Genomic DNA, 25,694 nt, shown 5'->3' on the forward strand with positions numbered 1-25,694 from the left:
AGAGCACATTGATTTTTAATCTTATCATCGGCTATTGGACGTCAAACATATGGTCATTCTGACACTGGTTTTTTTTAGAGGAAACCCGCTGTCGCCACATAGGCTACTCTTTTACGATAGGCAGCAATCTTTTATTTGCGCTTCCCACAGGCAGGATAGCACATACCATGGCCTTTGTTGAACCAGTTATGGATCACTGGTCGGTGCAAGTGGTTACACCTACCCATTGAGCGTTGCGGAGCACTCACTCAGGGTTTGGACTCGGTATCTGGATTAAAAATCCCATGCCTCGACTGGGATCCGAACCCAGTACCTACCAGCCTGTAGTCCGATGGCTTAACCACTGCGCCACCGAGGCCGGGTTTTTTTGTGTTAAAAACGAGATACAGAAAGTGAGCTGTATTCGCCATTTTCAAATAAAACTGTGAAAATGTTGTCACCCCCACCACCACCACCACCACCACCCACCCACCCCCGGATCTTAGTGAGTAACAGCTCTCTCGAGGGTTTTATTTGAAGAAACAACAGACGAATGAGAAAATGAAACAATTACATCATTTTATTACGCTTAAGATCACAGGTGAATACACCTGTTTTGCTTTGATCTATCATGTTACAGTCGGACATCTATACATGAAAGAATAACAATATTGTATAGTTACGAACATACCTGTATTAATGAAGGATAAACAGTAACAATGAAATGAAAGAATGAATGAATGAATGAATGAATGTTTAACGACACCCCAGCACGAAAAATACATCGGCTATTGGGTGTCAAACTATGGTAATGCAAACAAATTGAAGGAATGAAGGAAATGTTTTATTTAACAATACACTCAACACATTTTATTTACGGTTATATGGCGTCAGATATTGAAGGAGGAAACCCGCTGCCGCCACTTCATGGGCTACTCGTTTCGATTGGCAGCAAGGCATATTTTATATGTACCATCCCATAGACAGGATAGCACATACCACGGACTTTGATGTACCAGTCGTGGTGCACTGGCTGGACAATGAACTGAATGCATCAGTGAAGCCAGCTGCCATTGTGATTTATACGTTTTCCTCAGTGATTGGTGTAAATGTGTGTGTAACACATAATTAATAACAAGGTTAAAATCATTGGCTCTTTAATGTCACACAAACCAGTCCAGTAGGTTTGAATCCCGTCAGTAGGCCTACACAATGCGTGGGGTTTTCCTCAAGTACATTACAAATCACTGGCTGTCTAATGTCACACAAACCAGTCCAGTAGGTTTGAATCCCGTCAGTAGGCCTACACAATGCGTGGGGTTTTCCTCAAGTACATTATAAATCACTGGCGATGTGAGAAGTCGGTTCTTGCTACTCTTTGAGAATTCGAGCAGGCTGTACAAAATTAACATGGCGCCGAGTTCAACAAGAGCATAACAGCGCTAAATAATAATGGTGTTGATGATGATGACGATGACGATGATGATGATGGCGTTGATGATGACGATAGTGATGATGAAGTTAAATATTTTATACAATGTCTTTATAATGGGAGCTTCAACACAAGCATTCATGTATGTTAAATGATGCTGCTGATGCTGATGATGGTGATGATGCTGATGCTGATGATGCTGATGATGCTGATGGTGCTGGTGATGATGGTGATGGTGATGGTGATGATGGTGATGGTGATGGTGATGGTGATGGTGATGATGATGGTGATGATGAAGTCAAATATTTTATACAATGTCTTTATAATGGGAGCTTCATCACAAGCATGCATGTCTGTTAAATGCTGCTGCGTCTGATGGTGCTGCTGATGGTGATGGTGATGGTGATGGTGATGATGATGGTCGTGGTGATGATGGTGATGGTGAGGATAATGATGGTGATGATGGTGATGGTGGTGATGATGCCGACGATGGTGACGATGATGATGATGGTTACAGAGGCAAGCGTCAGGTCAGTTCTAGTATGTGTTACATCTTCAAACTGTATGACGGTCATTCTGAAAATAAGGAATAATACATAAATAACAACAATAAAATGAAAAAAAAGAGAAATGTTTTATTTAACGACGCACTCAACACATTTTATTTACGGTTATATGGCGTCAGACATATGGTTAAGGACCACACAGATTTTGAGAGGAAACCCGTTGTCGCCACTACATGGGCTACTCTTTCCGATTAGCAGCAAGGGATCTTTTATTTGCGCTTCCCACGGGCAGGATAGCACAAACCATGGCATTTGTTGGACCAGTTATGGATCACTGGTCGGTGCAAGTGGTTTACACCTACCCATTGAGCCTTGCGGAGCCAATAAAATTAAGAAAAATGCTCCAATATTATTCGAATATCAGACTCATAAAACACATGAAACACAAAGAAAAACATAACAACCACAACAATAAAAACAACAACACAATAATACACAAACGTTTGCTTTATCTTCATTTAGCTTGTCATATTTGTTTTAAAACCAAAAGACTTTGTCTAAAACCATCCACTTTTAATATTTATGTTTTATACTTTTACTCGAAAAGACGACTTGCTGAACATGTATGTAGATTTACAAACTGTGTTTTAATAGTTATTAACATACTGCTTTCTTATTTAGTGAATAAAGCATTGACGGAATGAATAGACATCTCAAAAGCAAGAATTGTTTAGTGACCCTCCAACAATAAATTAGACACTAAATGAACACACAACTATAAATAAAACATTAACACTTTAGCAATTAAATATTAATCTTACCTTTGACCTCAGATGTATTGTCATAAACTCTGAGCACATCGTATGGTGCGTCTCTCCTGGCTTCCAGTGACGAATAATTACTGGATACATTGGCCTGAGTACTCGATCCGTCACCTGTACAGATAAATACAATACTTTACAACAAAAACTGTTGTTTATACTTAAGTTAGTTTGGATAGACAGGTTGTAAATTACGCAATCAGTATATTGACACCACAAGTTTTAAAAAGATCACCATATTAAACTGTGTATATTAACATCACAAATACTGGAAGATCATCGCAGTACATCATCATATTTACATCACAAGTGCTGGAAAGATGACCACATTAATTAGTATATTGACACCAAAAGTACTACACTATGCAATCAGCATTTTGACATCGCAAACTGTACTGAAATTATCACCAGACAAAACGATTAGTTCACAACAGAGATAACTTGCAGCACAAACCTAGTTTTTCAAGGTCTTATATCCAATCCTATTAGGTTCCTATAATTAAATACACGCTTTGTTTTGGGCACACAACTCAGCCCTATCTGGGCTTTCTGTCCAAGGACGTCAGTAAGGTTTCTGAGTTGTTAGTTGCTGTCAGTGGATAGTGGTTAATGATAGAGAAAGGGTCTTAGTGGCCTTCCCACAGGCCTACCCATTGAGCCCTTAAGAACTCGGATCTGGGTTGGAGCCGGTTTACCGGGCTGCGAACCCTGTACCTCACCAGCCAGTAGTCCGATGGCTTTTTACCACTGCGCCACCAAGGCCGGTTAATGGATATTTGCAGCCTTTCCACACGGCAAGCATAGCACAAACCATGGCCTTTGAGTTTACAACAGAGATAACTTTCTGTACAAACCTCGAGTTTGTTCAAGGTCTTCATAGAGAGCAGTCTCTTGTACTCCTGTATTAGGCTGCCTATAATTAAATACAACAGAATCTAAGTAAAACAAATATTAAATAATCACCGATTGTTACAGAATCTAAGTAAAACAAATATTAAATAATCATCGCCGACTGTTTTCCATTTCACAGTTAGAACACAGGGTTCAGTTACTTTCATTTAATGGGTTCAAGGAATATTTTTTCTTAATTGAAAAAAAAAATATCATAATACTTGTGTTTGATACTACTTGTTGCCTTTATGTATTATTATATGCATTATTGTGCATACGATATGTATGATATACCGATCATGAGAGGTATGTGTACAGAATATAGCTTTGGAGTAAGTATCCCATTATCAGCAAGGATATATGTGTATATATGTTAGTTTGTATACAGTTTTATTACTGTTAGAACCTTTATGGAGAGAACTTCAAATGCGGCTGTATATACTATAACACATTACCTTTTGGCGTATGTGTGTTCCGGTTTGGCTTTAGCTAAAATGAAAAACAAGGAGATAAAAAATTCAAATAGGAAGTAATAGGATGTTCACATAATGTAAAAGTAAACAGAATATTATGGCTTATCTTATTTCCGCAAAGGCATTAATTTTCCAATGTAGTCAAAAGGAATTGAAGCAAAGGATTAATTATAATTATGCATGGAAAAAAGCATTCACGTACCCTGGGCTATCATGGGGGTCTTTTTGTATCCATTATATATTGGCATGTCTTACAATCCTACCAGGACTTTCTTGGGAGGGGTGTTGTTTGGTTGTACCCTCAATATAAAATCCTGCTTATGTCAGTGGTAACAAGCTATTAGATTGTCGATGCTAGATCCAATAAGAACACATCAATAAGAAGATATATAGACAAAAACCTACCAAACTGACAACATACGTACAACAGAAATTAAAAATACGTCTCACCTTTTCTCATCCACCAGTAAGTGAATACGATTCCACCAATACAAAGACATATCGCCACCGTTATTCCTATCCCAATACCAATGCCTGTTCCAAGTAAATTGTCTTTCTCAGTTGTATTTGCTGGAATTAGAAGGAAAGAAGGAAATGTTTTATTTAACGACGCATTCAACACATTTTATTCATGGTTATATGGCGTCGGACATATGGTTAAGGACCACACATATATTGTGAGAGGAAACCCGCTGTTGCCACTTCATGGGCTACTCTTTTCAATTAACAGCAAGGGATCTTTTATATGCACCATCCCACAGACAGGATAACACTTCCTGGAATTGAACATGTATGTAAACAATGTGTAGTTGTGGAGGTAAACTTAAAACAATATAAAATATTTTAATAATTATTTGGTTTTCAAAATTTTGATTAGTGACAGTTGCTTATTAGTTAAAAAACGTTTTAGAATTGAATAGTGATCTCTGAAATTTGCATTGTTGATAGATAGATAACTAGTTTAACGTGCCCATATACCACTAGGGTTTCGAACACGCCGCCAGGTTTGGTCCCCCCTGAGCCGCCTTGGGACGCCTTCTCCTCCTACTGCTTATTCTCGTCGGTCTATTGTCACCATACTACAAGGTAACAATAGCTGAACTCCCATTGTGTTCAACGCGAAACTTGGCCAAAGGGCCAAGCTCGCGCAACACAGCCCCAAGAGTCGGGGGGGGGGGGGGGGGGGGGGGGGGGGGGGGTAGAGAGAAACCTCGTCCGCTGAACACAACAGCATTCTTCGCTGTCTCGAGTAGGAATGTGCATTGTTGAGCGTAAATACATAAGAATGCCTTGCCAGTCTGTGTTTTTATATTGATAGTTTCAAATCTGTAAATATATCATGTCCACCGTCCTAACATATACATCTTTAGTTTCACATGTGCAAAACGGTATTGATATTTATTACAGATTTGATGACCACATTAATTCATATGTACTCTACAAACTAGCATATTACTTTCACAGCACATCAGCTGTTGTTTTTGTTTAGTTTTCAAACCAAACAAATCAGAAACGACTGATTGTAAACTTAAGCCTCAGGAAATCTTGGAAACTATTGACAAATATTCCATTATCCAGCAACAGAGAGATCTTTGCTTCAGTTGTGAATAGATGATATCCAATATTGAGATGATCATTACACGTTACCACGTGTAATCTCAATCACGTCTTAAACATCATATAGAATATAAATTTATAAAAACGATGACATTGTTGTTATTACCGTCTGTTAGAACCTCCTGCTCGGGTGTAAATCCTTTGTATCCTTCTCTGTTATAAGCCAAAACTCGCACAAGATATCTCGTCCTTGGCTGAAGATTTGATATCGAAGCTCCATGGTTTTTCTTCAAACCTGTTTCTTTGAATATTTTGGTGGTGTTTTTCCATTCTAACATTTCGTCTGCTTGATACTGTATTAGGAATGTCTGAGGTAATCCTCCATTGAATTCCTCCGTCCAAGCCACAGAGAATGTAGATGGAACGTCACTCCATACAATAACGTTGGAAGGAATACTTGGAGGACCTATACAGCAGAATCGATTGGTTTTATATTTAAAGTAGACGAAAACGCAGAAGACAAATAGTATGTATATTGGGTATTCACTAGCTATTTAAAGGGTTATCTAACCAATGGGGCAAAATAAAACATATAAAGGAACAGTTCATTTGCTGATGGTTTTTAAACATATACTCAAATATTTTAATATTCTTCATGAGGTCACATATTCTATACCTCATCAAAACCATTATTTCCATATTTAGTGTTACATATCGTGTCCACATATTTCTAAATAATACTGAATTATTTAGGTGACTTCTGTCTTATTCCAAACTGGGTACAAGTTCAGTAAACATGCATAGCCATTAGAAGATCTTCCTTAAAATGCACTTCTGAACATATATCATTTATGTTTTTCGGGTATTGTATAAAATCTGTTATCTGTAAACTACTGACAAAGAGTAATACAAGCATATCTTTAAAACTAGTATGTATTCCTTTTACCTTATATAATGCGTAAGTACATGTATATAAATAAAATGCTGGTATGATACCTTCTTCAACAAGTGTAATGTTCACCACCAAATCTGGTTGTGGAGATCCATTAGACACAACAACTACATAGATTCCAAAATCTCCCTGTTGAACATTTGTTAGTGTGAGATTTCCAACAGCAGCAGATACATCAGTTGTACTTGAACTTCCAAATGTAAGAATCATTTTCTTCCCATCACTCGGTCTATACCAGGTAAATGTGGGTGTAGGATTTGCAATCACGGATATTGTGAGTGTTACATCGCCACCCACAGCTGTAACAAATCTGTCCTTGAATGGAACTCGATGATCTAGTCGTGGTGAACCTGAAATATTTCAGTGAATATTGATATTGTTTATTAGTTCAGTAAAACATATTTAAATTAGTGAGTAACAGGACATCACAATATTATATATTATAAAACATTTGAGTGTTAATTTGTTTCTTAATACATGGTGTCCAACAGATAAAAGATTCGTTATAATTACCATGTTGTCTACACATGTATACCAGTTCAGGATTAGGATTGTTATGCTTGGAGATATCAAATCATTCGTGGAATGAATGAATGAATTAATGTTTAACGACTTTAACGACACCCAGCATAGAAATACATATCGGCTATTGGATGTAAATCGTTCATGAAATGCAGCAGATTTATTAAAATTGATGACCCAAAGTTAGACGGTGATATTTTAGAATAGAATGTTTCTATGCTCAGTTTGCACTTTTGAACATTATTATACCATAAATCCATAACCATCTACTTACATACGTAAAATATCCAATGACTTATATAATCAGTAGCTGACTTTTTGTATCATTCAAATAACATGATTGTTAATCGTCTCATACAATCAATAATATGACACGGATCTGGTGTATGTATTTGGACCACAATTAACAAACTCACATCTAACAACAAGCTGCAAACTTTCTCTGACAGATGACTGGATCTTGTTTCCCGCTTCACACGTGTAGTGTCCTGTATCCAGACATCCAGCCTCGTTCCACGTGTACTCAACCTGTTTAGAGTTTGTCACTTCATGCAGAGTCTGTGAGTTGTTCAACAGTTTGATGTCAGATCTTGGATTACTGGTAACATCACATCTCAGAGTCATAGGAGTTAGCTCATCAACTGTAACCTTGGTAGACAGCGAGTTCATGGTCAGAGAAGTGATGGAAGATTGGTCTGTAATAACATATACATTAATTTTGTAGGAAAGTTATGTTATATAGAATGAAACATGTACATGTATGCTAGTTAAATGACAAAAGAAAATTGACCTGGACAATTTTATTCATGTCACTGGAATTGTTTTGGAATATATTTTAATGTCTTGCCGCTTACATGATATGAATGTCTACCCACATGTTATATACGTAATTTACAATAGAATGAACTAAAAAAAATCAAAACAAACTAAGCCCCGACCTTCCTCAACCCCCCTCCCCCCACCCAAAAAAAAACAACAACAACAAAAAAACACAAAAAAAACAACAACAAACAAAACAAAACAAAACAAAACAAAACAAAAAACGAGATGAAACAGAAAATGATTTTACTCACATTGAACATCTAGAGTAATTATCTTGTCTGCTGCTTTCATTGCGTTTGTGTTCACAGCAGTACACGTGTAGTCACCAGCTGATGATATCTGTATGTTAATTAAGGACAACACAGATCTAGTTGACTTTATCCGAGAGTTAAACTTCCACGTGAAAGAACAGGATGGAGAACAGTCAGTCGCTTCACATGACACAGCTACATTGTTATCTTCCTGGATCGTCAGTGGAGAGCTCGAGTTTAGCTGGACACTGTCTGGGCCATCTAAAATATAACTAGAAATCTCAAAAAGTAAGTCTGTCCTAAACAAAGGTTTCTATATTATTATTGCTAGTAGTTCTCACATGAACATTACTCAAGCATATTAAACATGATAATCATAGTAAATAATTATTTCTACTTAGGGATTGGTGGGTATAAATATAAAACAACTACTAAGATATATATATATATATATATATATATATATATATATATATATATATATATATATATATATATATATATATATATAATAACTACTAAGATACTGTTAGATTGTTTGATGTTTATTACTATTAACAATGTGAAAGTTTATATTAATTTTTATTGTTTTTTTTCTCTCAAGAAGTGGTATTGTTAAAAGTATATTTTTAGCCCATAATGACATTTCAACAATAATGTTTATACACTGTGATTAGTACATTTTAATTTAGATTTTACATTACATGTTTCGTAATACACCATGCACCACTTATAGAATTAGGTTCAGATATGTATTTAATGTTGTAGATTTGGCACTTTACGTGTGATCAACATAATACATTGATAACACTTAAAATGCCATACTCACAGTATACTGTCAGTGTGAACTGTTTAGTTTTAGATTTCGGTATAAGAGAGTTGGTCACATTACACGTGTACACATTCCCTGTCTGACTCCTGTTGATGTTTGTCAGTGTTAACTGAGAAGTTGATGAGATCAGCCGATTTTCCAGAGTCCAGGAATAGGAACAAGGTGGATTGCAACTAGCAGCACACATCACAGTCAGACTGTGTCCTTCTGTTACATACCGAGGTGGTGGTGGATTGAATGTAACAGAATCCGGACCGTCTAAAAAAAAAAAATAATAATAATAAAAAATTTTTATATATATAGATAGATATATATATATTATACATGAGTTACTGGACCTGACCCGTCTAAACAAATGCAAAACGCACCACGCGTCTATGTCTAAAAGGGGCATTCCTGAGTTTGCCGCATTGTAAGATGTTTCTGACTATATTTTCTTGCTTAGAATATCAGTTTCTGTATATTTAATGCGTTTCTCGTCGTCTTAATATTTGTAAGAAGCCCAAACTGGATTTTGTCTTCAGTAATTTCGTACGTACGGAAAAAAAATAAAAAATTAGGAAATAAAATGAAATTTAATCTAATACAAAATATTAGAACAATCACAAACACGTTTAATATACAGCCGCTAATATTTTATGCAGAAAAATATAATTAATATGTAATTACAATCGTGAAAAAGTCTCTGTTAGTCGATAACATCTTAAAAATTGCAGCAAACTCAGGAATGTCCCTTTAAAGATTCTTGACCATCTAGACTAATACAAAATGTATTGCACCATGTACATTCATTACAATTTAACGTCACCCCATTGGTCCAGCCGTAGCAACGCGAGTTTGTTCATGTGAGAATTGACCGCAGTTATGTTTTGGTTGATGCAAGTATGAACCGAAAAAACGATGTGCACACTGTACGACTCCGCGTAGTTGAATATATATACAAAAGTGTGCACGTCGGGGTTTTTTCGGTTCATTCTTGCATGAACCAAAAGATAATTATGATCAAATCTTATAATTACATTTATATGCATACTTTAACAATACATAACTAAATATGCACAAAACAGCTAGAGGAAATGTCATCACTTATTCAAATTTACAATTTTTTTTTACCTTATTCACATAATAGTGAATGAAAGTTTGCATTCTTACGCGACATACGTATCAATGAAGTTTACACAAACAATACTACAGGCGTATTTAAAGCTAATCTAAACAAAATAAATTCAGTTATGTATTGTTAAAGTATGCATATAAATTTAATTATAAGATTTGACCGCAATTATTTTTTGGTTCATGCAAGCATGAACCGAAAAAACGATGTGCACACTTTTGTAATGCCCCCTTGCGCGGAGTCATACAGTATGCACATCGTTTTTTTCAGTTCATTCTTGCATGAACCAAAAGATAATTATGATCAAATCTTATAATTACATTTATATGCATTCTTTAACAATACATAACTAAATATGCACAAAACAGCTAGAGGAAATGTCATCACTTATTCAAATTTACAATTTTTTTTTACCTTATTCACATAATAGTGAATGAAAGTTTGCATTCTTACGCGACATACGTATCAATGAAGTTTACACAAACAATACTACAGGCGTATTTAAAGCTAATCTAAACAAAATAAATTCAGTTATGTATTGTTAAAGTATGCATATAAATTTAATTATAAGATTTGACCGCAATTATTTTTTGGTTCATGCAAGCATGAACCGAAAAAACGATGTGCACACTTTTGTAATGCCCCCTTGCGCGGAGTCATACAGTATGCACATCGTTTTTTTCGGTTCATACTTGCATGAACCAAAAATCATTGCAGTCAATTCTTAAATGAACGAAAACAAATAGTCATATTTGGACCAATCAGATTGCCGTAAAGTGTATAGATGCAAAGAAAATTTAATAACGTTCATATCTGATGACGTCACTTTATATTGGTAATTTGTCTTACTGAGTGTTAGTTTAACAACCAAAATGTATTTCAAAATACAATATAAACTTTTAGTGTTGTTTGAAATTTAATTATAAGTATTGTCTGTTATTTCTTTTACGTTCATAGAGGTATGAATATGAAAAAATCATTTGCAAACTTTTGTAAGAATGGCTTCGCCGATTCACACAGTTTGCGGATGCTTTTTTGTTGTTGTTCTTTATACCCCGATGAACGTAAAAGAAATAACAAACAATCCTTAATTGAAATGCACATTTGCATTCTGAATATTTATTTTAATAATATTGATGTTCAAAATAATTACATATCCTAGCAATTTTAAATTGTAAAATACTTTTATAACATTAAACATCTGATTCGTACAAAGCAAATTCACACAGTGTTCCAATATTCATAATACGATTTAACAAGGAAGCAGGCTTATTTATAGAAAACAATTATTAAAAGCAATAAATAGATAAAATAAAATAAACAAATGTGCGTACTTGTGTGCGAGTTGTTTTGTTTGTTTTGTGTTTGTTTGTTTTGTTGTTGTTTTTTGCATGTGTTTACAAATAATCACTGATGTATACCTGCCAAAATTTAACTTTATTATACCTGTACGTTTGAAAATGTACTGACCATCTGCGCCAATGTATGGAGAAAAACATTAATTCCTGTATAATACAAAAAGACATAGAAAAGGGTACAAAATACTGTTTTGGTGCACGTCGGCCGAATACCACGAAGTCCATCACGACAATTCCATTCTCCGGCATCTACAGCAGTGTTGAATGATTCTACGGTGAGAGTAATCTGAGCAAGTAAGTCAATAACAGCACTGTAACCAGTCAAACATCCAGACAGAAGACATGTCGTGTTGCTGTGTTACACACTACCATCTCCAGTAATGATCCACCGTTTGGTTGCATCCAAGTGATTCCAGTGATTATAGTACCTGTTATTTCACCTGTAAAGTATATATTAAAATATTAAACTTACTTAATAAAGTCTTGGTACATGTAGAAGGAACACCTACTGGTCCATCACGACAAATCCATTCTCCAGCATCTACTGCAGTGTTGAAAGACTCTACGGTGAGAGTAATCTGCGAGCGCGAGTCAATAACAGCACTGTAACCAGTTATACCTCCAGACGGTTCACAAATCGTGTTAGCTGTGTTACACACTACCACCTCTTGTGGTGATCCACCATTTGGTCGCAACCAAATGATTCCAGAGACTATAGTTCCAGTTATTGTACAGGTTAACTTTGTACTTTGTCCAGGATATCCACCATCCATGCAATCAACAGCTGTATTTGATTCACCTGTAAAATATATATCATCACATACAGGTATACGATAAAACTTTGGTTTTGCATAAAATATATTATATATCAGCTTTTTCACCTTTAACATTGGCGCTCGACTTTTGTATTAGGCCATTTCATATAAAGGTCTCCCTTTTGCCTTGTCCCGAACACTCTGTTTATTGAAAATAATTTCCTAAACCATTGATACAGACTTGTGTGATTTAGTAATTATTCCTAGCCCCAGTGATGTATGTACATAGCTTTATGTCTCTAAAATTTAGATTCTTTTTCACTACGCCGTTAACTCAAAACGAAAATATTGTAACATTTTATTTCAACTTATGTTTGTATTTATATCCAATTAAGTTTCGAGCACTCTGTCCTGGGTACACACCTCGGCTATCTGGGCTGTCTGTCCAGGACAGTGAGTTAGTGGTTAGTTGTTGCCGATGATTAATTAATCAATGTGCTTTAGTGGTGTCATTAAACAATGACTGAATAAATGAATGAATGAATGAATGTTTAACGACACCCCAGCACAAAAATACACATCGGCTATTGGGTGTCACAAATGGTAAGTATATGAAAATATTATTTATATATATTTATGTAAAACCACAGTGTAAGGAGCTGTGGGGAAAAGTATAATACATAAAATCGAGGTAAGTAAACCTTAAAACTTTGTATAGAAGTCAAAATGTTAAACAAAACAAACTGGTTAATTGTTATTGGTTAGTGACAGAGAAGTCGGTGCAGTGATCTTACACATGCCCATTGAGTTATTAAAACACGCTCTGGGTTGGAGCTGGCACTGGGTGGTGAACCCAATACCTACCATCCTTATGTCCGATGGCTTAACCACGACACCCCCGATATGCTGGTATACCGTAATGTAAGCTTATCTACTTATCTACTATTTTTGTTTCTATGGTGCACAGTGGTTAAACCATCGGACTACAGGCTGGTAGGTACTGGGTTCAGATCCCAGTCGAGGCATGGGGTTTTTAATCCAGATACCGACTCCAAACCCTGAGTGAGTGCTCCACAAGGCTCAGTGGGTAGGTGTAAACCACTTGCACCGACCAGTGATCCATAACTGGTTCAACAAAGGCCCTGGTTTGTGCTATCCTGCCTGTGGTAAGAGCAAATAACAGATCCCTTGCTGCATATCGTAAAAGAGTAGCCTATGTGGCGGCAGCGGGTTTCCTCTTAAAAAACAGTGTCATAACGACCATATGTTTGACGTCCAATAGCCGATGATAAGATTCAAAATCAATGTGTTCTAGTTGCGTCGTTAAATAAAACAAACTTTACTTTCTACAGTGCACTTAGTGTCACTCGGGGTAACAGTAAACATGCAAATTTAGTTTGTATCATAGTGCTACTAAATTACTTACTTGATACACATGAAGTCAGAATTAAGATATATATCCACAAATATATAGTATGACGCATATTTGTTTTCAATAAAATATCTAGGCCGTTACTGTTTTCTTCTGTTAACACCACCCGTCCGATCCTCCCTTACTTCCTTGTTTGTGATCGCCATTGCAATAACCACTGACCTAGTTTCTTACAACACTTCAATGAAGCCGTACATAAAGGTAGCTGTATAACTTAGCTCTCTTTTATGTACATGGACATATAGATTTATGAGGCACGGGTAGAGATAAGGGTCGAGTGGGGAGATTGACATATAGATTTATGAGGCACGGGTACAGATACGGGTCGAGTGGGGAGATTTCCACATAGAAAAAATTTAAAGAATGTCTTCACAAGCTACAAATGGGGCATTTAGTCAACTGTAAAGCACAAATTTCTAAGTTGACGAATAAAGTTATTTTTTAATCAGACACGGAAAACGAAGAAGGAAAAAAAAGAAAAGAAAGAAAGAAAAAGAAAGAAAAAAAGAAAGAAAAAAAGAAATAGTTCACTTAATGATGCACTCATATTTCAGTTTGTGGTTATATGACGTCGGACATATGGTTAAGGACCACACTGATAATGAGAGATGAAACCCGCTCCTGCGGCTACATGGGCTACTATATTTTTTTTATTAGAAACAAGGGATCTTTTATATGCAGGATCTCATACACAAGATAGTACATACCACAGCTTTTATTGTACCAATTATGGTGCACCGGCTGGAATGAGACATAGTCAAAAGGGCCCACCGAAATTTGAAGATACGTAATTTAAAAAACAGACCACATGTGTTTTTATTAGGTAATAATGGGTTTGGACACTGCATTTTATGCAGTTTTTCTAAATAGTTTTTTTTATAATGTTTTTAGTTTTAATGATGGTGGTAATATTTATACAACTAATAGTCGATGTGTATTTTTGTGCTGGGTTGTCGCTAAACAGTCATTAATGGCAGTCCTGCTACAGGCAATTCAGGAAGGATGACGTAGACTTGTGGCTTGCTAACATGAGCCACAATTTGACTCGTTATTTTTTTTAAAGAAGGATCCTCCTCCCCAATGTGAACACTGTTTGTGTAACCTGAATGTGCGCCACATTTTGGTGGTGTGTAATGTTTTAGAATCTTTTTAATTCCACCCAGAAATAATTTAATACTTTATAAAATATTTTGATTTCTATACAGTTTTAAAATATACTTATCGTATTTTGTTTGTATTTTTATTTTTATTGTATTGTACTTTTCCTACAGCTCTTTACATTATGAACTACATAATTATATAATAACTTTTATTTGATAATCATATTCATGTACTTGCCTTTGATACACAATGGCCTATGTGTATTTTTGTGCTGGGGGTCGTTAAAAATCCATTCAGTCATCCGTTTCACTACGTCCACTATATTGTTTCATCTGCGGCCATTTCATAGGAACGCCAAACATTTATGTCTCCGATCCTGCCAAGAGAATTAGTAAAAATAAAATAAAAATAAAAATAAAAAAATAAATAAAAACCTGTGTATTTGTTGTGGATCTACTGAATCTATTGTAAATTATAATATTATATAGTGGTAGTAGCATGCAACTTGTCGTTAGTAAAGTCTGTATAAAAATAACAATGGGTTCTAGTGCATTCTCGACTCGGCTATTCAACAATCTGGGTTTATTTACATTGTACACAATAAATGATTGTCCTAGCAGCACTGGAAGATTGACCACCCTACTCTAAGAAAAAATAGGAAACGGGGTCGACCCATACTACACTTTTTTACTGATTGCTATTTTCAAAATTCTGCCCATTTCAAACTCTGTCTACCCCCTCCCCTAACCTTCTGTCAAGGACCCAGTCAATGACGAAGTCAGATATCGTGCCCGGGAGAGACGTGCTTGAACCTTAGATATAGGCACGTTAATATGTTATCCAATCCAATTCACGTGTACTCAGCCTGTTCAAAGTTTGTCACTTCATGCAGAGTCTATGAGATGTTCAACAGTTTGATGTCATATCCTGGATTACTGTCAACATCACATGTCATAGGAGTCAGTTCATCAACCGTAACCTTTGTTAACTGCGAGTTCAAGGTCACAAAAGTGATTGAAGATCGGTTTGCTGTAAAATATATTAAAAAAGCATTAAGTTTGTAACAAAATGGTGAAAATGGTACGAGAAAATGACACTTTTGTTATATCATTGCAAAATGTATCTATAAAATCCTCAAACAATCTAAACGAGCTAAAGTACAATCAGCGTACATACGCATTTTATTCACGTTCTCATACAATCCATTACCAACATATAAAACAAAAAAGCTAAAACAGCCTAAAAGAATTAAAAACGTTTTATAAAACAGTAATTTAATTAACAGACTACACGATGATACATTTAATCATATTATTTTTAAATTGTATGTAACATATCCTAAAAGAACTGAAAACTTCATTTTTAAAATACAGTAATTTAATTAACAGACTAAACGATGATACATTTAATCATATTATTTTTAAATTGTATGTAATATTTTTTATATCTTAATTAGTTATTTAAGTCATATCCACACTGACGCCAAGAACCTTAAATATCTATTCTAAGACTTACATAACTAGACGCTGAACAGAAACACCAAGGCAGAGTATCAACTAAAGGCGACGTCACACGATACGAATGCCTTGTACGAGAATAGCTGGTTGCATAGCAACTAATTAAATAGTAATGTTGTCTTGTAACAAACGGCTGTTCTCAAAACTATTCTCGTACGATGCGCTCGTATCGTGTGACTTTGCCTATACAGTAGACCAAAGCATGTAAGTTTACAACAAAGGATAGATGCTGAGCAAGAATGCATGTGCTATTGATATTGTTAAGTGTTTGTGCAAAACAAAAAATATGATGATTGTGATTTAATCAATGAGTCATTCATTAATACGCTGTCTTCCCATTAAACACCTGGAGTAAAGAAGCTGCATGTAATTCATTATTAAAGGGACATTCCTGAGTTTCCTGCAGTTTTAAGATGTTATCGACTAACAGATACTTTTTAACTAATGTAATTACATATCAAATATATTTTTCTGCATAAAATATTAGTGGCTGTATATTAAACGTGTTTCTGATCGTTCTAATATTTGTACTAGGTTAAATTTCATTGTATTTCCTAAAAGAAACAAATTTTTCGTACGTACGAAATTATTTGAAGACAAAATCCATTTTGGGCGTCTTACAAATATTAAAACGACCAGACACACATTAAATATACAGACACTGACAGTCTAGACAAGAAAGTATATTTAATATGCAAGTTTAATCGTAGAAATATTTTATTAGTCGGAAACATCTTACAATGCAGCAAACTCAGGAATGTCCCTTTAAACTTAAATGATTAAATTAATTACAGAAGATTTTGTCTGTTAGCTCTAAGTGATAATGATCTAATTAGTCAGAAGAAACATATTACAAACATAATAAAATACAATTATTACAAGTAAATGACAATGATTTAATTAATTACGGGATATATATTACAAACATTATAAAATATAAGTATATACACAATTTTTTATATTACCATATAAACACTGACATTGCATGCAAATTATATTAATTATATATGCTATTTAAAATGACAAAAATGGATTAAGAGGAAGTTTTTGATTCAAAGTATCACACTAGATATGAATTTCTACCCACATAATGTTATATACCTAATTTACAAAACAAAACATAATAATAATAATAATGATACATTTTTTTTTAAACTGACGAGATAGAAGATATTTCACTCACACTGTACAGCCAGTGAAATGGTCTTGTCTGCTGATTTTCGTGTATTTGTGTTGACCGTAGTACACGTGTAGTCACCAGCTGCTGACCTCTGTGTGTTTTTTAAGGAGATAATAGAACTGGTTGACTTTATCTGAGATTTAAACTTCCACGTGAAAGAACAGGATGGAGAACAGTTAGTTGGTTCACATGACACAGCTACTTCGTCACCTTCCTGGATTGTTAGTGGAGAGCTCGAGTTTAGCTGGACACTGTCTGGACCATCTAGATATAAATTAAAAGAATAGTGAACTATTTTTAAAACATGTATGTTCTAATTGATTTATGTATTACTACTGCCGATATTTGTCCTATTAATACTTCTGAAAATATGAAACAGAATAATCATAGTTTTTGTTTTGAGATATTTTATTGATCAAAAAAGAATCAAAAGGATTGCACAACAGGCAGAGCCTATATAAGTGCTCTCCTAAACAAGATGGACATCAGACAATATTCATAATCATATATATAAAACAATAACAATGTCCAATGGCATAAAATATTTAACATAATTAATATGTTTTAATATATAGTAATAAAAGGTAGAGAGTAGATAGAATAGCAATGGGATAGTCGAGAACAAATATGATAGTAATGATCCTATTGTTGGAGCTAACCATATAATAATCATAGTAAATGGTTACTTCTTTTCAAGGATTTGAGGATATAAATATGCAATAACTACTCAGATATCTTGTCTATGATGATAGTGTCTTATTTATTTTTAACAACAATATAAAATGTTAACCTTTATTACACTTTTAATTAGAGGTGTAGACACTAATAAGTCCTTGTTAAGATTTTACACTACACGTGTTTTATAATAATCATCATAATACTTGCAGACATAGTATCTACTATGAATTTAATGTTGTACATGTTGCTTCATGTATGATCAACATTAAGGTCAGTTAAAATGCCATACTCACAGTATACTGTCAGCGTGAACTGTTTAGTTTTAGATTTCGGTATAAGAGAGTTGGTCACATTACACGTGTACACATTCCCTGTCTGACTCCTGTTGATGTTTGTCAGTGTTAACTGAGAGGTTGATGAGATATGCTGATTTCCCAGAGTCCAGGAATAGGAACATGGTGGATTACAACTAGCAGCACACGTCACAGTCAGACTCTGTCCTTCTGTTATAGACCCAGGTAGTGGTGGAATAAATGTAACAGAATCTGGACCATCTAAAATATATATATACACACACACATATATATATATATATATATATATATATATATATATACTGACACACAATGAAAACGCAAAATAGATATTTTTCAATATTTTGTTGTGATTAATGAAAAATATATTTATTGGACTTAAAATAACAATTTATGAGAGGAAGCCATTGATTGGTACTTTTGTCTGGGTTTTAATCCTGGTTTTGTTTTCGTTACACATACAATAGCAGAAACACACAAAATGGTGTGAAATGCGTTCACTACATGCCCAATCATGCTGCATGCAATGCACGTGAAATGCCGTGGCAACGCGAGTTTGTTCATGTGATAATTGGCCGTGATGGGGTCATACAAAAGTGTGCGCGTCGTCTTTTTTTTTCGTTTCATACTTGCATGAACCAAAAAATAATTGTGGTTAAATTTTACAATTAAATTTATATGCATAGGCCTACTTTAACAATACATAACTGCATTTAATTTGTTTAGCTTTAAATATGCCACTAGTATTGTTTGTGTAAACTTCATTGATACTTATGTTGCGTAAGAATGCAAACATTCATTCACTATATTTGTATTATTAAAAAAAAATGACATCATTTGGTAAATGACGTAATTTTGATAGACGACGCCATTTCCTCTAGCTGCTCTGTGCATTTTTACGAATCATTTAATTATATTGGAACCAATTGTCCCATTGTGTTTAGTTTATTATCTACAAAAGTGAATGAAGGGAACGTGTCTAACATTGCTTTTGTATATTTCACGTGTGTTTTCTTCAAAATATCTAAATATGGTTGCCTGAATAATCCGGCTTGTTACACAAAAGTAGTGGTAGTCGGGGGGGGGGGTAGTGGGGGGGGGTAGTGGGCGTGGCTTAAATGTTTTCGGTTCATCGAGATATGAACGGAAAAAAGTAAGAACCTCTGGACCAATCAGATTGCCGTAAAGTGTATAGTTCTCTATGAACGAAAAAATAACTTTTATATAGGATGATGTTACTATATTGGTAGTTTGTCTTACGGAGCGTTATTATTTATGAACCAAAAAATAATTCAAAATAAAATATAAACTATTAGTGTTATTATTCGTAAGTATGTTTGAAATTTAATTATAAGTATTGTCTGTTATTTCTTTTACGTTCATCGAGCTATAAACATACAAAAAATCATTTACAAACTTTTGTAAAAATGGCTTCTCCGATGAACGTAAAAGAAATAACAGACAATCCTCAATTAAAATGCACATATGAATCCTGAATAATCATTTTAATAATATTGATGTTCAAAATAATTACATATCCTAGCAATTTAAAATTGTAAAATACTTATATAACATTAAACATCTGATTCGTACAAAGCAAATTCACAGTGTTCCAATATTCAACATAGGATTTATAAAACATGCAAGCAGGCTTACTTTTGTTGTTGTTGTTGTTGTTGTTTTTTGTTTTGTTTTGTTGTTGTTGTTGGGGTGGGGTTTTTTTTGGGGGGGTGTTTGTGTGTGGTTGTTTTGAGGGTTTTGGGATGGGTTTTTTGCATATGTTTTTGCAAAGAATCACTGATGTATACTTGCCAAAATTTAATTTTATTATAATGATTTTGGTAAATATCTGTATTGTATCAATACGTTTTAAAACCTACTGACCATATGCGCCAATGTATGGAGAAAAACATTGATTCCTATATTATACAAAAAGACATAGAAAAGGGTTAAGTACACAATACTGTTTTTGTGCACGTCGACCGAATACTACGTGATCCATCACGACAAATCCACTCTCCAGCATCTACATAAGTATTGAAAGATTCTACCGTGAGAGTAATTTGTGTCCGTGAGTCAATAACAGCACTGTAACCAGTCAAACCTCCAGACGGAAGACATATCGTGTTAGCTGTGTTACACATTACCACCTCCTGTGGTGATCCACCGTTTGTTTGCATCCAAATGATTCCAGTGATTATAGTACCTGTTATTTCACCTGTAGAGTATATATTAAAATATTAAACTTACTTAATAAAGTCTTGGTACATGTAGAAGGAACACCTGCTTCTCCATCACGACAAATCCACTCTCCAGCATCTACTGCAGTGTTGAAAGACTCTATGGTGAGAGTAATCTGCCAGCGTGAGTCAATAACAGCACTGTAACCAGTTATACCTCCAGACGGTTCACATATCGTGTTAGCTGTGTTACACATTACCACCGCCTGTTGTGATCCACCATTTGGTCGCCACCAACGGATTCCAGAGACTATAGTTCCAGTTATTGTACAGGTTAACGTTGTACGTTGTCCAGTATATCCACCATCCATGCAATTAACAGCTGTATTTGCTTCACCTGTAAAATATATATCATCACATACAGGTATACGATAAAACTTTGGTTTTGCATAAAATATAATTATATACCAGCTTTTTCACCTTTAACATTGGCTTCGACTTTTGTATTGGGTCATTTCATATAAAGGTCTCCCTTCTGTCTTGTCCCGAACACTCTGCTTATTGAAAATAATTTCCTAAACCACTGATTCAAACTTGTGTTATTTAGTAATTGTTTCTAGGCCCAGTGAGTACATAGCTTTATGTCTCTAAAATTTTCTTTTCCACTATGCCGTTAACTCAAAAAGAAAATATTGTAACATTTTATTTTATTTCAGCTTTTTTGTGTGTTTATAGCCAATTCAGTTTCAAGCACGCTGTCCTGGGTACATACCTCAGCTATCTGGGCTCTCTGTCCAGGACAGTGAGTTAGTGGTTAGTTGTTGCCGATGATTACATAATGTGCTCTAGTGGTGTCATTAAACAAAACAAACTGGTTAATTGTTAATGGTTAGTGACAGAGAAGTCGGTACAGTGGTCTTACACATGCCCATTGAGTCATTAAAACTCGCTCTGGGTTGAAGCTGGTACTGGGTGGCGAACCCAATACCTACCATCCTTATGTCCGATGGCTTAACCACGATGCCGGTATACCGTAATGTAACTTATCTACTATTTTTGTTTCTACGGTGCACTTAGCTCTCTTTTATGTACATGGACATATAGATTTATGAGGCACAGGTACGGACAAGGGTCGAGTGGGGAGATTGACATATAGATTTATGAGGCACGGGTAGAGATAAGGGTCGAGTGGGGAGATTTCCACATGAGGCATTTAGTCAACTGTAAAGCACACATTTGTAAGTTGATGTATAAAGTTATTGCAGTACAGAAAAAAAAGAAAGGAAAAAAATAAAATAAAATAAATAAATAGTTCACTTAATGATGCACCCACATTTCAGATTGTGGTTATATGACGCCAGACATATGGTTAAGGACCACACTGATAATAAGAGAGGAAACCCGCTCCTGCAGCTACATGGGCTACTATTTTCGACCGGCCTCAGTGGCGTAGTGGTTAGGCCATCGGTCTACAGGTTGGTAGGTACTGGGTTCAGATCTCAGTCGAGGCATGGGATTTTTAATCCAGATACCGACTCCAAACCCTGAGTAAGTGCTCCGCAAGGCTCAATGGGTAGGTGTAAACCACTTGTACCGACCAGTGATCCATAACTGCTTCAACAAAGGCCATGGTTTGTGCTATCCTGCCTGTGGGAAGCCCAAATAAAAGATCCCTTGCTGCCAATCGGAAAGAGTAGCCCATGTAGTGGCGACAGCAGGTTTCCTCTCAAAATCTGTGTGGTCCTTCACCATGTATCTGACGCCATATAATCGTAAACAAAATGTGTTGAGTGCGTCGTTAAATAAAATATTTCTTTCTTTCTACTTTTCGATTAGAAACAAGGGATCTTTTATATGCAGGATCTCATAGACAGGATAGTACATACCACAGCTTTTATTGTACCAATTATGGTGCACCGGCTGGAATGAGACATAGTCAAAAGGGCCCACCGAAATTTGAAGATACGTAATTTAAAAAACAGACCACAAGTGCTTTTATTAGGTAATGATGGGTTTGGACACTGTATTTTATGCAGTTTTTCTAAATAGTTTTTTTTTAATGTTTTTAATTTCAATAGTGGTGGTAATAATATTTATACAACTAATAGTCGATGTGTATTTTTGCGCTGGGTTGTCGCTAAACAGTGCTTAATGGCATTCCTGCTACAGGCAATGCAGGAAGGATGACGTAGCGCATGAGCCACACACATTTGACTCGTTCATTTTTTTTTAAAGAAGGATCCTCTTCCCCATTGTGAACACTGTTTGTGTAACCTGAATGTGCGCCACATTTTGGTGGAGTGTAATGTTTTAGAATCTTTTAAATTCCACCTAGAAATAATTTAATACTTTATAAAACATTTTGATTTCTATACAGTTTTAAAATATACTTATCTTATTTATTATTATTAGTAGTATTGTATTGTACTTTCCCTACAGCTCTTTACACTATGAACTACATAATTATATAATAACATTTATTTGATAATCATATTCATGTACTTTCCTTTGACACAGTGGCCAATGTGGGGTTTTTTGTGCTGGGGGTCGTTAAAGGGACATTCCTGAGTTTGCTGCAATTTTTAAGATGTTATCGACTAACAGAGACTTTCCAACTATTGTAATTACATATCAAATAAAAAATTTGGCATAAAATATTAGTGACTTTGTATTAAACGTGTTTCTGATCGTTTTACTATTTGTACTAGGTTAAATTTCATTTTATTTTCTAAAATATGTTTTTTCGTACGTACGAAATTATTTGAAGACACAATCCAGTTTGGGTTTCTTACAAATAGTAAGACGACCAGAAAGACATTGAATATACAGACACTGATATTCTAAACAAGAAAATATATTTAATATGTAAGTTTAATCGTAGAAATATTTTATTTTTCGGAAACATCTTAAAATGCAGAAAACTCAGGAATGTCCCTTTAAAAATCCATTCAATCAATCGTTTCACTACGTCCACTACATTGTTTCATCTGCGGCCATTTCATATGAACGCCAAACATTTATGACTTCGATCCTGCCAAGAGAATTAGTAAAAAAAAAAAAACTGTGAATTTGTTATGTATCTACTGAATCGATAAATAGCTCTATTGTAAATTATTATATTATATAGTGGTAGTAGCATGTAACTTGTCGTTACAATTAAAAAAAAGTAAAGATTCTTTTATTTAACGACGCCACTAGAGCACATTGATTTTTATCTTACCATCGGCTATTGGACGTCAAACATATGGTCATTCTGACACTGTTGTTTTAGAGGAAACCCGCTATCGCCACAGAGGCTACTCTTTTACGACAGGCAGCAAGGGATCTTTTATTTGTGCTTCCCTCAGGCAGGATAGCACAAACCATGGCCTTTGTTGAACCAGTTATGGATCACTGGTCGGTGCAAGTGGTTTACACCTACCCACTGAGCCTTGCGGAGCACTCACTCAGGGTTTGGAGTCGGTATCAGGATTAAAAATCCCATGCCTCGACTGTCATCCGAACCCAGTACCTACCAGCCTGTAGACCGATGGCCTAACCACGACGCCACCGAGGCCGGTTCAGTCTGGTGCAGTGCAACCATCTGTTGGAAAATATTTGGTAGAAAAAATGTGATGTTTGTTGCAATTTCTTCGTGACACTGAATTTTATTCTAAATTTTAATTTTAATTGTCAGTGATATTTGTATTTACAGTTTTTTACACCGTGTTTTAATTTAACTGTTGAATTTTTATACTGATATTATTCATCAGTTCATGCTTGTATTTACCTTAGTTTGACACCCTATCATAAAAGAGTAGCCTATGTGGCGACAGCGGGTTTCTTCTAAAAAACAGTTCAGAATGACCATATATTTGACGTCCAATAGCCGATGATAAGATAAAAAAAAATCAATGTGCTCTAGTTGTGTCGTTAAATAAAACAAACTTTACAAACTTTACTTCCACAAGACTGTGGTGTACCGTCGTACACTTAGAAAGTGCATTCCACTGTCTATTTGGGTAGCAGTAAATATATAGACGTAGATTTATGTTGCTGTGTTAAATATGAAATTACTTACCTGATATACTTGGTGTCAAAATTAAGAGGTACATCCACAAAACTATAGTATGACGCATGTTTGTTGTAAATAAAATAGACTTCTGTTGTTTTCTTCTTTTATGAAATCATAGATATAACTTGCCACCATCGATCTAGTTTTCATTTACTTCTTGGTTGTTGAATGTCATAACCAGTGACCTATATTCTTATCAGTTTTCTTTCATGTACTTCAACATATAGATTTACGAGTCTGGAGTATAAATCAATGTGTGGTGGAGGTTGTAATGGTTTTCAATTTAGAAAAATTCATGAAACATCTTCTCCTTAACTTGTGTGTTTTTTTCCCACTGAACAAGCATAAAGTTATTTTTCAGTCAGGACAAGTCGCTCCCTCTCCATTCCAACACTAACATGGAAACGAAAGAAAGAAATACGGTTATATAGAAAGAAAAAAAGAGTGTTACTTAATAATGCACTCAACACATTTTTATTTCGATTATATGGGGTTGAACATAGGATTAAAGACCATTAGAGATGTAACCCGCCATTTCTGCCATAGGCGTTTAGGTTCCCATTTTTCAGACTGGTTTTTGCCCGAATTAATCGAAAATACCCCATTCTGGATAACAACATTTATTCATATTAGTATTACTGCCAAATAGCTATAGGGATGTAAACAAATAACTATGCATATTTAAATGGATTACAATTAAATTAGCGGGTAGAATGATGAAAAAATACATGGCAAAAAAGGTATCAGGTTAGAACATTTTGCTGAATATCTCTATTGTTTTACCCGGAATTGAGAATTTGTTCCAGCACTAGGGGGACAATTGCCCCCAGCCCCATCACGTGTGGTACGCTTATGACTGCCACTACATGGGCAACTCGTTCTGATTATCAGTAAAGGATCGTTTATACGCGCCACCTCACAGACAGGACAGTACAAATGAAGGCCTTTGTTGCACCAGTATTGGAGCACTGGC

General features: G+C 35.1%; 2 protein-coding genes across 3 annotated transcripts; both read right to left on the bottom strand.

Moving 5' to 3' along the window:
* Positions 1 to 895: 895 nt before the first annotated feature.
* Positions 896 to 15,637, bottom strand: LOC121386875 (hemicentin-1-like). Of its 2 annotated transcripts, none has more exons than XM_041517907.1 (12): positions 15,036 to 15,637; positions 11,983 to 12,309; positions 9,036 to 9,296; positions 8,207 to 8,467; positions 7,550 to 7,828; positions 6,656 to 6,961; positions 5,826 to 6,125; positions 4,553 to 4,672; positions 4,085 to 4,118; positions 3,593 to 3,651; positions 2,739 to 2,852; positions 896 to 1,987 (listed from the first exon to the last, which is right to left on the bottom strand). In XM_041517907.1, the coding sequence occupies exons 1-12, from the start codon at positions 15,097 to 15,099 to the stop codon at positions 1,983 to 1,985; spliced, it is 2,130 nt and encodes a 709-aa protein (XP_041373841.1). In that variant the 5' UTR covers positions 15,100 to 15,637; the 3' UTR covers positions 896 to 1,982. The 2 variants fall into 2 exon arrangements, with proteins under 2 accessions (XP_041373841.1, XP_041373842.1); XM_041517908.1 differs by lacking the exon at positions 15,036 to 15,637 and adding an exon at positions 13,692 to 13,836.
* A 56-nt stretch (positions 15,638 to 15,693) lies between these two features.
* On the bottom strand, positions 15,694 to 25,108 carry LOC121386876 (pregnancy-specific beta-1-glycoprotein 3-like). Its single transcript, XM_041517910.1, has 5 exons — positions 24,728 to 25,108; positions 20,738 to 21,064; positions 18,467 to 18,727; positions 17,499 to 17,759; positions 15,694 to 15,827 (listed from the first exon to the last, which is right to left on the bottom strand). The coding sequence occupies exons 1-5, from the start codon at positions 24,783 to 24,785 to the stop codon at positions 15,694 to 15,696; spliced, it is 1,041 nt and encodes a 346-aa protein (XP_041373844.1). The 5' UTR covers positions 24,786 to 25,108.
* Between the last annotated feature and the right edge of the window lie 586 nt (positions 25,109 to 25,694).

This window comes from Gigantopelta aegis, chromosome 12 (genome assembly GCF_016097555.1).
Source record: "Gigantopelta aegis isolate Gae_Host chromosome 12, Gae_host_genome, whole genome shotgun sequence".
In the NCBI taxonomy this organism is placed as follows: Eukaryota; Metazoa; Mollusca; class Gastropoda; order Neomphalida; family Peltospiridae; genus Gigantopelta; species Gigantopelta aegis.